Below are 17,792 nucleotides of genomic sequence, written 5' to 3' on the forward strand. Positions count from 1 at the left end.
TCAATCTCTCTTCTGTCTATAAAGGTGTCTCCCCACTTCCAGCAAAGATCATTCATTTGTTGAGGACAATTTCACATCTGGGCCCTAACTCCTCCTACCTCTGGATTTGGTCAGTTCTTTCCTTATGGTGCTATGGAATATGTGCCTCTGTTCCCGTGTTTCCTGTCACCTTGGAGTTCGAGCTAGAGCTCAGCTTGAGCTGTGGCTTTGGCGAGGACACTGCATGGACGTACAACCTGCTCTCTACACATCCCACTGGAAGCGCACACTAGCTGGCTTCCACTTCATAGAGAGTAAGGCTACAAGTGAAGTCAGATGTACAATTTGTTGTCAAGGGGAAAACAGAAAGGGCTGCTAGCTTAAGACAAGAATAGTACTTTCATAAAGGATCTATGTCATACAAATCCAACATGTAAAAGGACAACTGTTATTTCTTTCAAAGCCTCCGGACCACCATGGCTTCACAGAAATCCTAAAATGACACCCTAAGGCAGTTCTCCCTGTCGGTACACACTTTGACCCACACGTTAAACATCAAAACCCAAACACTGGCTTCTTTCTGTCTAGATACTAAGAGGTTGCTTCTGGCATGGAGAACATTTGCTCTTATTGTCAGTTTCTTTCCAGGGCATGCAGGAGCATGGTATGTGGGGAGGGGCATCTTCTTCCCTCTACTAAAAAGATGGAGAAGCTGGAGTGTCCGCTACTGGAAAAACCACGCTCCACTCACTCACACATTAAGACACCGGTGTTCTTCCATCACATAGTGCATTTCTCCCAATAAAGTCCTAAAACCCCCAGTGGGCAGAAGAGGGTGCTCTAACACCCCTATCTACAATCATAAAGTCAATCAACTTCCAGAGAGGGCCCACACAGTCACCCCAAGCATGGCAGATACTGCAAGCCAACTGGACATCCTGCTCTGGACATGCTTCTCTGCAGACCTGTGTGCCTGCAGTAAATATTAAATGACACCATCCAGAATAACTTCCCTCAGTCTCCACAGAGTTTCATCTTCAGCTAGTTTATAGTTAATCAAGCATTTTCATGGTTTAGTGTTGTTTTATTCTTTTTAAAAAAAGAATGATTTGGGGACTGGAAAGATGGCTTAGTGATTAAGAGCTCTGGCTGTTTATGCAGAGAATCCAGGTTCAGTTCTCAGCACCTACATGGTCACTAACAACCACCTATAACTTCAATTCCAGGAGAGCCAGTGACCTCTTCTGGCCTCCATGGGCATTGGGCACATGTAGTGCACTTACATGCAGGCAAAACACTTATCCATACAAAATATTTTTATTTGATAAAAAAATATTGATTTTATTTTTACTTATGTGTGTTTATGCCACGTGTGTGCAGGTGCCTGTGGGGTCCAGAGGAGGGTGCTAGACTTCCTGGAGCTAGAGGTACAGAGCTGTGAACTTGGACCAAAGTGAGTGCCCAGAACCAAACTTGGGTCCCCTGGAAGAGCAGGAAGCATCCTAACCTTAACTTTCTAGCTCTGTTTTTAATAATCATATGACAGGGCAGGGACTAGAGAGATGGTTCAGCAGTTAAGAGCACTGGCTGCTCTTGTGGAGAACCCAGATTTGGTTCCTAGCACCCACATAGTGGCTAACAACCATCTGTAACTCCAGTTCCCGGGGCTCCAACGCCCTCTTCTGGCTTCTGTGGGCACTGCACACAAGTGGTGGCACTTATATGCAGGCAAAACATGCATACAAATTAAATAAATTTAAAAAATAATAATAATCATAAAATACCTCAAGTGATTCTGAATCAGGCTAACAGCAGCTCCTTTGTACCTGGGAACCCCAGGTCACCAGCCTTAACTGGCTAGGGAACTATATGGACAAAAAGTTTTTCCCTGGGAGCCTCATTAGGTTGTCACTGATGACAGTAGCTTCAACTTCATTTTGTTCAACTGAACATGGATTGTAAATGCAAAACCATCCACCTGACAGGGAGAAATTCTGCAAGTCTGTCAGCATTTTCATACTGCCTAATGTCTCCTCTCATAGACTGCACACATGACAGCAGTGATTACAAAAAAACCTTTTAGCATGGACTCATAATTATAGGCCACATCGACTTCAGGAGGCTTGAGGTAACAAATGAACAATAATTAACTCATTTGTTTCCAGTACTGGGATTCGAACCCAGGGCCCTGAGCACACTGGACAAGTGATGTCCCACTGGCTTCATGCTTGGCCCTTATTTTCATTTGCTACTTTGAAATATGGTCTAAGTTGCTCTCATTGGCTTTCAACTCATCCTGGGCCAGAGCAGCCTTGAACTTGTGATCCTCCTGCCTCAGCCTCCCAAGGAGCTATGCTTATAAGCCTATGTCATCAGCTATAAAGTTCTCACTGGAAGGGCTGGAGAGATGGTTCAGTGGTTAAGAGCATTGACTGCTCTTCCAGAGGACCCAGGTTCAATTCCCAGCACCTAGACGGCAGCTAATGACCATCTGTAACTCCAGTTCCAGGGGACCTGATGCCTTCTTCTGACCTCCATGGAGACTGCATGACTTGGATACACTTACACACATGCAGGCATAACACTCATACACATAAAAAAATAAAAATTAAGTTCTCCGTTGAGAATCGTGATAAAGTTACAAAAAAGATCACCAAATTGTCGCCTAATGTTTTATGTAAGTTTATGATTTTGTGCTGTGTCACATCCACAGCTCTCTTTGGCAGCAGACCCCAGGCTGCAAATGCCAAAACTAGATGAACAAAAACCAATACAGGAAACTAGTAATCGAAACAAAACAGACTCACGGATGGACAACAAAACTATTACCACCTAGTCATAGCTAAGACCTACAAGCTGTCCCTGGCATGCACTTTGTGAGCTTTATAGCATTTTATTATAAACAGTCCCAGAGTGAGAACTCTTAGTATCCTTGTTCCGTTACATAAGGAAACAAAAATAATAACAGGTTACTTAAGTGGCTCAAAAGATCCCGTCGCCCCAAGGCATACAAAGCTGTGACTAGACCCCAGCCTAGTCTGTTCCACATCCACTCTAAGCTAGGTGTGTTCCCCTTATAGGTGGACAATGCGGTTATGGTCTGCATTGGCCATCTTTAGTTTCAACTTTTGTTGTTGCTGTTGTCTGTCTGTTTTGGCACCATCCAGAGCAAGTTCATTAAAGAGAGAGTGTTAAGAAGTCCTGAGAGTCTCCGTACCTGAGGTTATGAAAAACGACAACCAATGCTGTGATCGCTGTGATGGACAGAACAAACACATACGCATAAAAAAGCAGGGTCTCTGAGAGCCTTTGGAATGTATTGAAAGGCAGGAGGCCAAAGGCTTCTTCACACAGGTAGAGATTGGCATCAAAGTCCCTGGGGAAGGAAGGCAGAGCAAGGTATCACATGCTAGACATGCCAGGAACCCACAGTGTTCTCCCTCTAAGTGAGAGGCGCTGAGCCTCTGCCGGTGGGACAGGGACTCTGGTCTGGCATCCCCACTGCTTTAGCATGAAACCACCACCACAATGAAGCCAGAATTGAGATTAGTACACAAAGTACATTCACTGGCAAGGAGGCACAAGCCCAGCTTGCACATTCGAGCAGCAGATGCAAAAGCATGAAGCCACCACCACAGGTTTTCCATCCTACCTTGTTGCTCCAAATCCAAATTTGGCCTTCAGAAATTTAAATATGTGTTCATCTGACTTCAGGTTAAGTACTTTCTATTGAGGGAAAAGGAAACCAGCTATTAGTGCCCTGGGTGTGATTTCCTGACAACCTCAATGAATAGTACACTGTGTAGTTCAGTAGGAGCATCAGAGGCTAGTCAGTGACCATAAGAGTTCCTGACCCCTCCTCTTCCTCCACCTCCTCTCCTTTAAAGGTCAATCCTTTATTCAAATAGCAACACGGATTCAATCAGCAAAACACTGAATATGGTTTCAGAGAAGAGAGGGCTGAAGCACAGGGAGTGGGGATTTTTTTAATATTTTATTTTTTTATTATTTTTATTTTATGTGTATAAGTGTACTGCTTGCATGTATGCAAGTGCACCTGTGTTGTGCAATGCCTGAGGAGGTCAGAAGATGGTATCAGGTCTCCTGGAACTGGAGTTATAGACAGCTGTCAGCTGCCATGTGGGTGCTGGGAATCGAACCCAGGTCCTCTGCAAGAGCAGAGCTCTTAACCGCCGAGCCATCTCTTCAGCCCCAGGACAGAATTTTTTTACAACAGAAAACTAACAAAATGATGATCTGAATGCAGGTGCACAGCCCAATGTGGGTGCACAGCCCATCTGGCTTTTGGGTTTGGGATCTGAAAACATAAACGTTGTAGGACTGTTTCCCTCATAGGTAGCCTCGCTCAAGGGGAGGGCACCCTAGGTGCCAGCATTCACCATCAGTGATTAGAATTTTAAATGACATAACTTTATTTTTTACTCATGTTTATAAAATCCATGTGATAAAAATGGTGAAGAAATAATGAGACGAAAAAGGAACACAGAAAAAAAAATGAAGCCAGAATTGAGAGTACACTGGCAAGGAGGCACAGACCCAGCTTGTGCATTCGAGCAGCAAATGCAAAAGCATCTGGGTGACTCCCAGGGCTACAAGATCAAAGCTAACCAATCACTCAGAAGGTATCCTAACTGAGACGCAAGGGAAATGTTTCCCAAGGATCCAGTTAAGGCAGCAGGGAGTTTCAAAGACTGCTTTCTAATTCACGCAATATAGGTCGCTGGCAAAACACCTAGTGTGGGTCAATAGATTATCCTTTGGAGTGTCAAAAAATAGACGTTCAGGCCCACAGCTGTCTACTGGCTCAATCTAAGAGCAGACCACTGTGTGTGAGGTGGGCAAGTAGATGGATTCCAGAAATGCTGACCATCCTGCTCATATAAGCTACAGGTTAAGTAGTCAACCTTGGAATCCTCAAGGAATTGTTCAAGGGATCCCCTCAGACACCCAATCCTCAGACATTCTGGTCCTATATGCCGTCATAGAGCGTCTGCATTTCAGTTCTACTCTTCTGTACTCTTTATTTCTATTGTTGTTGTTTATTATTATTGCAGCGCTAGGGACTGAATTTAGGGCCTTGCACATGCTAAGCAAGCAGTCTACACTAGTTACATCCTCAACCCTCCATCTCACTAGGTAACTTGGACTGGCCTCAATCTCATTAATGTCCTGCTTCAGCCTCCTGAATGCTGGGATGACAGGCAGTGCCACCATGCCCGGTTTCTGAACTTGTTAAAACGTCTCTAGATTACGTACAAATTAAATAGAATATAAATACGATGTAAACAGTTGTTAGACTGTCTTGTTTAGGGAACATAACAAGAAAAGTCTGTACATTTTCAGTATAAACGATTTTTTTCTGATTTGTGTGTGTGGCGTGTAGTGAGCGTAATATGGGGTGTGTGTGCATATGCACATATGTATGTGTAATGGCCAAATGTTGATGTCAGATTTTTTTCTACCTTATTTTTGTGACAGGGTCTCTCACGGAACCTGAAGGTCATCAATTTTGCTAGACCTGCTTGCCAGTGAACTCTGTGGATCTGTCTGTCCGCATCATTAGTGCTGGGATTACAGACACATGCCAGCATGCCCAGATTTTTCCATGGGTGCTGTGATCTGAACTCAGGTTCTCATGCTTGTGTGGCAAACACTCTACCAACTGAGCATCTTTCTAGTCCCTTTTGGGGATATTTTTGAACTGAGGTCGGTTGAGTCCCCAATGAGAAGCCTGTTACGGGCTTTAAGAACACAGCGACTGTTCACTCTGGCTGGCTGAAGGGTTTTTTTTTTTCTTTTAAACAGTCAATAGGCAAAAATGACAATGGCAATCCTCTTGTGGAGGGAAGCAAAGGTATTTTACGGATGGACGTCACCTGCCCTGAGACGAGCCTTCAAGGAGGGACAAAAGCACCGTATTAAAATCACTGGCTGTGGTGGTGCATACCTTTAGTCCACAGCAGATGGATCTTGTGAGTTCAAGGCCAGCCTAGTCTACATAGTGCGTTCCAGGCCAGCTGGTGCTACAGGGAGACCCTGTCTCAAAAAGACAAATAACAACAACAATAAAAATAAAAAAACCAAAAAAAAAAAAAAAAAAATCACAAAACTGATGGGGCAGCAGAGTCCAAGAGCTCTATCCTAAAGTAAAGCTTGCCCCCTCAAAACAAAACACAGCCATAAAAAGGTTACCATGTTAAATGAAATAATACCACAGAGCACTTCAATAAGCATCTTACTGAAGCTCTAGTATATAACTAACTGATGCCAAGTGACTAGAGTCATTCTGCTATGTAGAGTTGTGATTTTTTTTTTTTTTTTTTAATTGCTGGGGATAGAACTTGGGGTCTTGACCTGAGTTCACAAACCCTCAGCCCAGGGTTGTTAATTTAAGTCAGTTAAATGTTAAGGAATGCCCTTCAAAGCTGAGCTCACACTTTCCTTCTAACAGAAAAACCCAGTAAAAACCCATGGCAGGCATGGCAGTGCGTGCCTGTTGCCTAAGCACAGGGCAGCCAGAGGTAGGAGGAAAGTGAGTTCAACGTCACTTGGTCTACACACAGATTAAAAAAAATCTCCCAAACAACAACAACAAAAAAGTGTTCATTTTTTTTTTGTAATGCCATAATGCACGGAGGAAACTATTTAAATTTAGAGAAACAGTTCATGATTTTAAAGGTGAGCCTTAAATTTGATGAGTTCAAGGAAGAACATGTCAGAGAAGAGTGAAGAGAAATGATTAAAATGAACAAAACCATCCATGCTACCAGAACTGGTAAAGCTGAGCCTACTGAAGGCACCTGTAACTATTCAGTGAGTCTAGTGCTTTATAAAATAAGAACTATTTGAAATTAAAAGTTCAAAAATTATCTCCGATACCTTAAGTACATTTTTAAATGGATTAGATATCACTTAGTGACTTACCTTGATAATGCTGTTGAGAAAAAGTGTCAAACAGGAAACTAGAAACAAATGTAACAAGAGTTTCCCAATCCTAGTCAGGAAGGCTCCAGCTTTCAGGTTTTTCTAGAAGTTAAAAGAGTTGTGTTTTAATTTTTAAATAAAATTTAACTTTATAAACACTAGCGATTACTTGAAGATTTAAAGCGCTGGCTCACGCACACAGGAGGAACACATATGTGGAAAATATAACCTACTTCATGAGACTTCTTTGTTCTCTATTTTAATAAGTTTACAAGTGATACAAAAGAGGGGGCACACTGGGGTTGAAGGTTTAAGTGGGGGTGGGAGAGAGAAGGGCATGGGGAATGGATAAACTAAAACTAAGGATGTGTGCAAAGTCCTTATGAAATCCCACTGTTTGGTAAGCTGTGTGTGTGTGTGTGTGTGTGTGTGTGTGTGTGTGTGTGTGTGTGTCTTACAAGACATTTCAAATTTTCATATTTACATTCTTCAAAATTTGAAAACAGTTCATTTTAATTCACCTCAAAATCAGTAACAAGGTATGTGGAAAATGGGGAAAAGATTTTGTTTACTCCAATCACACAGCAAGGTGCCCAGACTGGAACGGCTGCAATGAACACACTAGAGGACACACAAATTTTTCTCTTTTCTTATAACCTCAGATCTATGGCATCCAGATAGAGCAACTCTGGCTAATTCTTGAACTGAGGTTTCAATTGCATAAGAAATAATCATTGCTAAAACTAAGGAATGACACGTGCTCCGAGAGTGAAACAAAAATGCTTCAACATGCATGTCAGAAAGCAGGCAGATGGAATGTTACTGTGCTTTTCGTGGGGAATTGGGTCATACATTTTCCTTTCAATGCTACTTGAAAATAAAGTCCAGTGAGCCACACTATTAAACAGACAGTTTATGGGGCTGGAGAGATGGTTCAGCACTTAAGAGCATGTACCGCTCCTGCAGAAGACCTCAGTTTGGGTCCCAGCACGCATATGAGCACTGACAACCAACTGGAACTCCAGCTCCAGGGGATCCGATACCTTCTTCTGGCCTCCCTGGGCAACTGCATTCACATGAACATTCACACACACACAGACCAAATTTAAGAATAAAAATTGAGAAGAAAAAAAAAACAAAAAACAGTTTGAGAAAGTAAAATCCTACCTGAAGTTTTCTTGCAATTAATACTGAAAGGTTAAAACTGATGAGCAACGACCCAAGGATCATGGAGTTAAAAAACTGAAGAATGCAGACAAGGAGCAAGCCTGTTATCTGGATACTATACAGCCAGGTGACCTGCAATAAGGAGATCGGACAAGTGGAGATCAGGAGAAAGCTAGGACACTGTGACACAGTGGTCACAAACAACACGAAAAACACATGTGGCTCCAGGACACATCATTTACCTAAAAAGGCACTAAATTGTATACATACCATTTCTTCGCTGTTAATAACAGAATGTCTTAAATTTTAGAACATTAATGAAAAGGGACACTGAACAGGGTAACTGTATCTGGCAACTGGCAAGCACAATTTATCATTTTCAGTTTTCTTTTAAATTCTTTATAAGTACTGTCTACAGCTAACCATCAGCACTTTATCCACACCAGTATTTGCTAATTTTCCAGACTACACATTCTTGGCCTGTGTCATACAGAACTTCATTTCACTGTACCCAATCCCCAGATAAGGCAAAATACCCCAGAAGGCTTTGTATTCCCTGGTGCACTGGCTCACGGCAAGGAACACTGTACAGTCTGGGCTAACAGAACCTGCTCCGCAGGGCTCATTTTAGTACGAATCAGCAGCATGACCCTTTATGCCAGAGATGGTGAGGTCAGACAGAATGCACGCAGCCAGTAATGGATTTAAATGTGCAGCTGTACGCATTTACAAACCCTCGCTGCAAGAACATTGTTGACAGTGAAAAGAGGCTCCAACCAACCCGAACACAAAAACAGGTCACAAAGAAGACAGCATCTAACAAAGAGAGGATCCCTGGGCTAGAGAGATGGCTCAGGTTAAGACACTGGCTGCTCTTGCAGAGGACTGAGGTTCGATTCCAGCACCCACGTGGCGGCTAACCATTTGTAACTCCAGTTCCAAGGTATCAGTCGCCCTCTTCTAGCCTCCATGGGCACTGTGTATACATACATATAGACAAAATGCTCATACACAAAAATAAATTTTTTAAAAAGTGATCATTTTCAATTCCATACTCATAGATTATATATGTGTGTATATATATAATTATATAATAATTTATGTATTATATATATAAATTAGGATTAGTTTGTCAATTCTAAAGAGTCCATTGATGGTTTTGAGAAGCCACATGGGATTCTGAGAGGGACCATTTGGATCTGTCCATCAGTGTAACACGCACAGCCATCTCAGTACACCTACTAATCTATGAACATGGTACATCCAATTTACTTAGGACCTTAAAACTCAATAGTGTTTTGTAGTTTTCGGAGTGCATGTTTTCGTGTCTTTGTGAAAGTTAAACACGAATATTTTATTCTATCTGATGCCATTCCTTCACGGAAGTGCTTGCGTCTTCTGTTGCATTCTTTACAGATAACTCTCCTTTAGTTGTTGTGTTTATCTGGGGTATGCTATTTAAGGCTACAATTATTTTTATACCTAGTTGGTATAAGTATTACTCTGGGTTCTCTAAAGGTGTAGAACTGGTAGAATAAACATTTATTAAGAGGCGATTTATTGGATTGGCCTACATAACATGGTCTGGATAATCTAATAATGGTTCTCTCACATGGGGGAGGCTGAGACTCTGGCAGTTACTTAGTCCACAGGCTAGCTGTCTCAGCAGTCCCAATCTGGCACTGATGGCCTGGAGGATTCCTGGAAAGCTGCTGATCTGTAGTCCACACTGGAAGCCTGAAGAAGCTGGTTCTAATACCAGCGAAGGAAGGCAGCAGTGGCAGCCACAGAACAGATGAACTCGTCAGCAAGAGTGAAGGCAAGCAGGGAAGATACAAAGCTCATTCATCTATTTCCCTTTCATGTGAGCTGTGGCCAGAAGGCACTGCTCACATTTCAGGTGAACCTTCTTCCCATTTCAAAAGGTCTGATCCAGAAGACCATTCACAAATGTACCCAGTGGCTTGCTTTGTAGTTGATTCCAGATCCAGTCAAGTTGACAATCAAAATTCACTATAACAGAAAACTTCTAGAAAAATGTACTTTCCTTAGTAACACAACAGATAATTTTATAAATGGGTGACAATATAATAGATTCAAGAGAAGTATTGTTGGTGAGCAACCGGGAGAGACACCAAGCAGGGTAATGCATGAGAGAGCCCTGGATTCCTGAGGGTCCACTGATGTTCCTTCCAAGGTTCTATGGTATAATTATAATACAGCAACAGATGGCGTGAACACATTCTGTTGTCAGGTAAGTGGAACTTTCCCCAATGGATCCTGCAGTCTGTCCTCCATCAACATTAATAATAACAACAGCTAACATTTGTTAAAACTCATCAAGTGTCAGGCACTGGGGAAATGACTCATACATGACTTACAAATGACTCACTTCTACCCAGACCATGCTGGAGGAAATCTGTTGCTGGGGAGAGGCTTAGAGACTTCTTAAGTCTCACCAGATCTCCAGTCACTCTCTGCTTCCTGTGCCTGCTTGAAGACGTGAGCCTCTGCTTTCTGCTCCGGCTCCAGCCATCTCCTGCCACCATGCCTCCCCCACCATGATGAACTCTATTCCCCTGGAACTGTAAGCTCAAATAAACTCTTCTTTTTATAATTTCCCTTAGTCACAGTGTTTTAATACAGTAACAGAAAAGTAACTAAGACACCTCCTTGCAAGTAGTCACAGGTTTTGATGAGGAACTCACAGCCATTTAAGTTCCCTTCCCTTTAGGTTGTCCCATTCCTCCCTATAAGTAGTCTTATTGCCTTATTTTTCTCTGGTGGCTTTCAAGACTTTGTCTTTAATCTTCAGAAGTTTGATTCTGAGGGCTGGTCAAATAGCTCAGCAAGTGGAGGCGCCTGCCACCAAGCCTGAAGATCTCTGAAATTCACACGGGGGAAGGAAAGAACCAACTCCCACAGACTGAATCTCTGCCCTTCACGCACAGTGACACATGCACAACATACATACATACATACATACATACACACACACACACACACACAAATAATAAACATAAAACAAGTTTAGTTTTGAGGTGATCTGATGTGGCTTTGCTTGAATCTACCCTACTTGATATTAGCTCAGCTTCCTGGCTCTGCAGGCTCAAATCTTTTGTCAAATTTGGGAATTTTTCAATGTGTGTGTGTGTGTGAGTGCAGTGCCTTCGGAGGTCAGAAGAGGGTGTTGGATCCCCTGGAGTTACAGGTGGTTAGTTCTAAGCCACCTGCCATGGGTTCTAAGAACTGAACTTGGGCCCTCTGCAAAAGCAGCAAACACTCTTAACCTCTGAGCCCCTTATAATTAACCTCCCAGGTATCACTGATATGCCTTAATTCCACAATTGATTAATATAACTTTTAAAATACAACATACATTAATATAACTTTACTATATTTCAGGCTTTAATGAAGAAGAGTACGTTTATTAATACCATTTGCTAATCTGCTTTGCATTTCCAAACCCTTGCTTGTATTCCTGATTGAAGACCTGAGCTTTTACAGTTAAGGGTTTTTCCAATTTTCATGGAAAAAGACAGCACCAGGTACTAAGAAACTGCTTTCTGTCACCACCCAAACTCTGAATCTGCCTTGCCTTTTTCTACACCAATTATTCTGACTTGCTTCCAACAGACATGATTCAAGATGAGTGATTCTAATTTATGGAGAGACTAAGGCTCCTAGGATTTGAGTCACTTGCCAAAGTTTCAAAAGCAAGTTATTTTCAGAGCTGATAGTAGCAACTTGGTTTCATAACTGGAGCTCCTTCTGTGCTTACAATGTATCCTTACAATTAGGCATTTATGACTTCCTAACACCAGTATCATTTCAAATACAAAAGTTGAACCAAGTTCAGAATGAAATATAAGCTAAATTAGCTGTAGTATTTTAAAAAAAATTTTGTGTGGATAAAAGAGCACTTGTAATTGTGTTTCATAATTTTAAAAGAAATACGTTGTAGAAAAACAAATTAAAAGATCTAGAAAAAAAGAATATGCTGACCATCAACCATACAGCTGCTGAAATGGGGCATGATGGTGTAGACCTTTAATCCCAGCACTCAGGAGGCAGAGGCAGGCGGATCTCTGTGAGATCAAGGCTAGCCTGTTCTACAGAGTGAGTTACAGGCCAGCTGGGGCTACAGGGAGACTCTGTCTCAAAAAAAGTTAACAATACTATAGATTTCATTATATACTTTATTATTTGGAAGATTTTCTGATACTGTATGTTTTATTTAATGGGAGAAGCAACGGTTACATAGAACTGTAAAACTGCGTAGAAATGCCTTCATTCATTGAAGAGTGCTGTGCTGCTATTGACTTAAGACATTTCCAGATTTTTATAACTGCATCTAAAATGGCAGGTCACAGTATGTAAGAGGCCACTGCTTTACACCAGGAGAAGCACTGAAAAGTGGATGGATAAAGTTAAGTCTAGCTGAGGGATGTAGCTCAGTGATAACATGCTTGACCAGAATGTGTGTGGTCCTGGGTTCAAACCCAGTATTGGTAAAGTCAGTCTATACACTCTGCCTTGTCTCCTCTGCTTGCCTCTTTACTGCATGAGACCTGCCCACCCTGATCCCCATAGGGCACCCACACCCTCTCCCCATCTGTAGCTTTGGCCCCCCTCTCACCTCTGTGCACCCTTCTCTGCCACTCCCAAGAGCTGCAGGTCGACACATTTTCCAGCTATCTGTATCTTTACTCTCAGACCTGGGGCACTCCTCAGATGGAGCAACATCTTAATGATGCCTATTGTACTAAGAGACAATGTATAATGTTGGCTGACTTAATGTTTCTTAATTTAGACTTGGCCAGTGCCCAAGATTTTGGGCATCTCTTTTGACACAGAAGAAAGAGTCCAACTCTCTTACATGGGCTGCAATGCTGCCTATTTCTGCATATAGTATTTTACTTAGAAAGTACTTATTAGTGATGAGTAAGTTATTTAAATGTATGAAACATAGTAAAATGTTTATACATATAAAAAACAAATTGTTGACAGATAACTACAAAAATGCTACAGTGAAACAACACTTTGTATGCTAACCTAAAAATTATTAATTAAAAAAAAATGATGGGGCTGCAGAGAGGGTGCTCCATGGTTAAGAGCACTGGCTGCTCTTGCAGAGGACCCGGGTTCTGTCCCAGCACCCACATGGCAGCAAACAATCATCCTGAACTCATATCAGGGAATCCAATGGCTTCTTCTGGCCTCTGTGTGGGAATTCTATGCATGGGTGCGCTTAAATACATGCAGGCAAAACACTTATACATATAAAATAAAAATATTTTAGAATTTTTAAAAATTAAAATAAATTTAAAAAAAATTAGGGGCTGGAGAGACAGCTCAGAGGTTAGTAGCACTTGATGCTCTTTCAGAAGACTTAGGTTTGGTTTCCAGCACCCGTATCAGGTAGCTCACACTTGCCTGGAACTATAGCTCCAGGGAACCCGATGCCCCCTTCTGGCCTATGTGGGCACTTGCACTCATGTGGCACACATACATATACACAATACACACATACATGCACACAAACAAAAAAAAATTTTTTAAATTAAAATTAAAACAGCAACTCCAAATAGCTGGGTGTGATGGTACAAGCCTGTAATCTGAGCTACTTGGGAGGCTGGAGTAGGAAGATGGCCAGTTCAAGGCCAGTCTAGGCAACTTAATGAGATAGAAAACAGAAAAACAGAAAAGGGTTAGGATGTAGCTTAGTGGTAGAATGCTGGTTTACCATATGCAAAGCCTAGAGTTCAAGCCAAGAACCAAAAGTCAAGGCAAACCAACCATGATTAAGTGACTGCAGCACACACTAGGAGACAGACATGGCTCTCCTTATTTCACATGTGGCATTTGGCCAGTCAACAGGAATATCCTATGTTATTCTATGTTAATAGAATGTTACTCTGAGAATTTATAAAGTTTTGTTTTGCTAGGTATGGTGGCTCATACCTGTAATCAAGAACTTAGAAAACTGAGGCTGGGCAGTGTAGACCGGGCTACACAGTTAGTTCTAGGCCAACCTGGGCTTTAGAGTAGATCCTGTCTCAAAAAAAAAAAAAAATCCAAAAAACAAATCAAGGGGCTGGAAAGATGGCTCAGAAGTTAAGAACACTGGCAGGTGACCCAGGTTCAGTTCCCAGCATACATATGGCAGTTCAAAACCATGTGTTACACAACTCCAGAGGATCTGATACCCTCTCCTGACCTTTGCAGGTACCTGCATACACAAGGTGCACATACATGCAGGCAAGACATTCATACACATAAAATAAAAATAAATAAATCCTTGCAAAAATTCAAAACAAAACAGTCTCTTCCCCATAAGAATTCTTATATACCTATTGGTTCTTTGAAGAGGGGAGAGGAGGGGAGGATACATACTGAGAAAAATTTTAAAAGCTAGCCTGTATTTTATGTTGCAAATCATGTTTATAAATGGCATCTGACTTAGACTATGCTCTGAACAGATGCACTTTTTACCATGAAATAAAGAGAAAGAGAATTGAGCTTGCCAACCCAGCTGCACACATCTCTCAGCTTCAGCTGATCCCGGCAGTCCACACAGATCTAAGCAAGAGCTTCAACTTGTCATTAAGTCACTGCATGCTTCCAGCTCAGCCTACGAAACACGACCCAAGAGAGACGCAGTGATGCTCACCTTTGCGGCTGGCAGCAAGTCTAAGGAGTCCAGGATGAACAGCACCAGCGCCTGCATCAGCATCATAAACTGATTAAATTGCCATGCCAGGCTAAAGAGAAAAGTTGATATGAAAATGGCAAGAAGTGTCAGCCTCTGTAAAAGAAAACCTTTGGGTAATGTACATGCCTCCAGCACACTGAAAGCTAACAGGCACGTTTTCTTAAGACCAGCCACTATATCCATAAACCAAATACAAAAGGCATAACTCTGGCTCTGAAAACCCTTGCATTTGTTATTTAAGCTCTAAATACTCTTAAGTGACACTCTCATATAAATACATACAGCATGTGCATTCCACACTGTTCTGGAGGCCGTAATAAACCAAACCACATCTCAGGAGCAAGGGCTTTATTAAAAATTCTAGGTCTCACAGAAATTGTGTGTGGGTTCCCTGCAACCATTTAAGGGTAGATTATGAAGAGGACATTTTAAACCTAAAAATGTTTTCTTTGCAAAGGAGGAAAAAGCTCAGAGAAAGAAACTTAACTTGGGGCTGGAGGGACAGTTCAGCAGTTAAGAGTGCTTACTGTTCAAGAGGACTTGGGTTCAGTTCCCAGCACCCACCCTGGGTGGCTCACAACTGCCTGTAACTCCAGTTCCATGGGATCCAACACCCTTTTCTAACCTCCAAGGGTACCTGGCATACACGTGCACAAACCCACACATAGACACACAAATATACACACATTCAAAAATAGTGTAAAATAATCCAGATGTGGTGGTGCATGCCTTTAATCTCAGCACTGGGGAAGCAGAGGCAGGCAGTTTAAGGCCAGTCTGGCCTACATAGTAAGTTCCAGGCCAGCTGATACTACAGGGAGACCTGGTCTTAAACCCCCTGCCCCTCAAAAAACCAGAATAATAACAACAACAATATAAATAAATAATGTTTAAAAAGAAAAGTAAAACATTTGGTCATAGAACAAGAGCTATTTAAATGAACTACAACATGTACATATCTCATTTCGCAAAGCTTCTTACATACTACTAGAGAATTAAACCGTGCTCTGGAAAGGCTGGACTGGTGAGATGGCTCAGTGGGTAGATGTGACTGCGTACAAGTCTGACCTGAGTTCAATCCTCAGATCCCACAGGATGATAGAAGGGAGCGGACTCCATCGGTTGTCCTCTGTCTCCACACAAGGGCCATGACACGGATACAGACACACACACAAATAAACAAAACTAAAGTGTTGTAGTAACTTACTTCAGAAAGAGACTGTAAGTTTGGTCTCAGGAAATAGGTAATTGCTGCGATCTGAATTGCAAAGAACGGCAGTGCCCAGTTCTCCCTCAGTGGGATGGTAAACTCAACTCTTGTGGTATCTATTCTGCAAGAAGAGAACACAAATGGCCAAATTATAGTTTTTGCAACAATTTCCTTGAAGATTTCCTAATGTGAAAGCTGTATTACATTAAGTGCAAGTATGCTTAGATTCTGGTCATTGGCTCTCAAGAGCAACTGTCACTACCATCACTACCATCCCCGTAATCTAAAACTGGCTGAGAACAGGTGACCTGTCTGTGTACTCCTAGTTAGCTAAGTGACAGAACCGAGATTCAAGCCTATGCGAGCCACAGTACTAAGCCCCCAAAGGGCCCATTGCCAAACTCCTCCCCATTCTTTTTTCTAATTTTACTGGTGCTGTAGGCAAGGCTCTCTTTTTTCTCTAGCACTTTATATTTGACTCTGAAATTTGTCACCGGCAATAATTAAAGAACTTACCTCACTTAGAATATGACCTTCCAGGTCAAGCAGAGGTAAGCTTTCATTTTTGTTTAATCAGTACCAGAAACTCACATGCCCACACCAGGTGTTCAGTAAAGGACTGCAAAGAACGAGAGCGTTGTTCACAGAGTGTGTGGGTGCACAAGAAAGCTAACCCGAGCCTGAAGTTCCTCACCTCTAAAATGAGGATATTGGTACTGGCCCTGTAGGGTTGTTAAAGGAATGTATTTTGTAAAGTGCTGGGCATATAGCAAGCACTCACAAGAGCTATAAAAATTTTCTTGGGGCTGGAGAGATGGCTCAGTGGTTGAGCACTAGCTGCTCTTACAGAGGACCTGGGTTCAGTTCCCAGCACCCACACGGCAGCTAACAACTGTCCATAACTCCAGTTCCAGGGGATCTGAAGCTTCTTCTGACCTCTGTGGGCAATGTACAACACAGGTGCACTTACATACATGTATGCAATACATTCATACACATAAAAAAATTAAAAAAAAATTTTCTTGCCCAGCATGATGGCACATACCTTTAAGACCATCACCTGAGAGTTCGAGGCAGGCAGATCTCTGAGAGCTCAAGGCCAATGTGGTCTATATAAGTGAGTTCCAGGCCAGCCAGGACTACATAGTGAGACTGCCTTTAAAAAAATTAATACTACCAATAATAATTTCCTGAGGATTAATTAGAAATAAAGCCTGTATTAGAACTTATGTTCAAGTTTTAAGACCCTTATTGAATACTGCTGTTGCTACTGCAAGCTGGACAACAATTCAATGAATTTTTAACAATTCAATGAATTTTTTTTTTTTTTTGAGACAGGGTCTCATTATATAGTCCTGGTAACCTGTTATTTGCAATACAGTTCAGGCTGCCCTCAAACTTGTGGTGATTCTCCTGCCTCAGCCTCTCAAAGGCTAAGATTACAAGGCGTTAAGCCATCATGCCATCTAGTAAATTTTGTATATGTTTTTAAAAAGCTATGTCACAGGGTCCAGCATCTACAGATTAACATGAAGCATAAGCAGACACTACTAAGCAGTGCTAAGAACGTCTTTGCATACGCACAGTGCTTTATGCTTTGCTACAGAACCGCATTATGATCCACAGTGAAGCTGGGCATGGTGGCAGAGGCCTGTGACCTCAGCAGCTAGGGAAACTGAGGCAGGAGGAGCTGTGTTCAAGGCATGCCTGGGCCATACAGTGAGTTCATAGTCAGCTTGGCAACTCAGTAAGACACTGTCTTAAAATTAAAAAAAA

The 17,792-nt window shown here is 42.0% G+C and overlaps 1 protein-coding gene across 9 annotated transcripts in view; it reads right to left on the reverse strand.

Annotated features, from left to right (window-relative positions):
* Dpy19l3 (dpy-19 like C-mannosyltransferase 3) overlaps window positions 1-17,792 on the reverse strand; it is a 94,380-nt gene that overhangs the window by 25,850 nt on the left and 50,738 nt on the right. For all 9 annotated transcript variants that reach the window (XM_029567916.1, XM_008842045.3, XM_029567920.1 and 6 more), the window contains 6 exons: window positions 16,014-16,137; window positions 14,765-14,899; window positions 8,092-8,223; window positions 6,925-7,026; window positions 3,632-3,705; window positions 3,197-3,355 (listed from right to left, as the gene is read on the reverse strand). In XM_029567916.1, the coding sequence (XP_029423776.1) occupies window positions 3,197-3,355; window positions 3,632-3,705; window positions 6,925-7,026; window positions 8,092-8,223; window positions 14,765-14,899; window positions 16,014-16,137 (726 nt within the window). The remainder of the gene's footprint in view (window positions 1-3,196; window positions 3,356-3,631; window positions 3,706-6,924; window positions 7,027-8,091; window positions 8,224-14,764; window positions 14,900-16,013; window positions 16,138-17,792) is intronic.

Source organism: Nannospalax galili, unplaced genomic scaffold, assembly GCF_000622305.1.
Source record: "Nannospalax galili isolate Female #2095 unplaced genomic scaffold, S.galili_v1.0 scaffold931, whole genome shotgun sequence".
Taxonomy (NCBI): Eukaryota; Metazoa; Chordata; class Mammalia; order Rodentia; family Spalacidae; genus Nannospalax; species Nannospalax galili.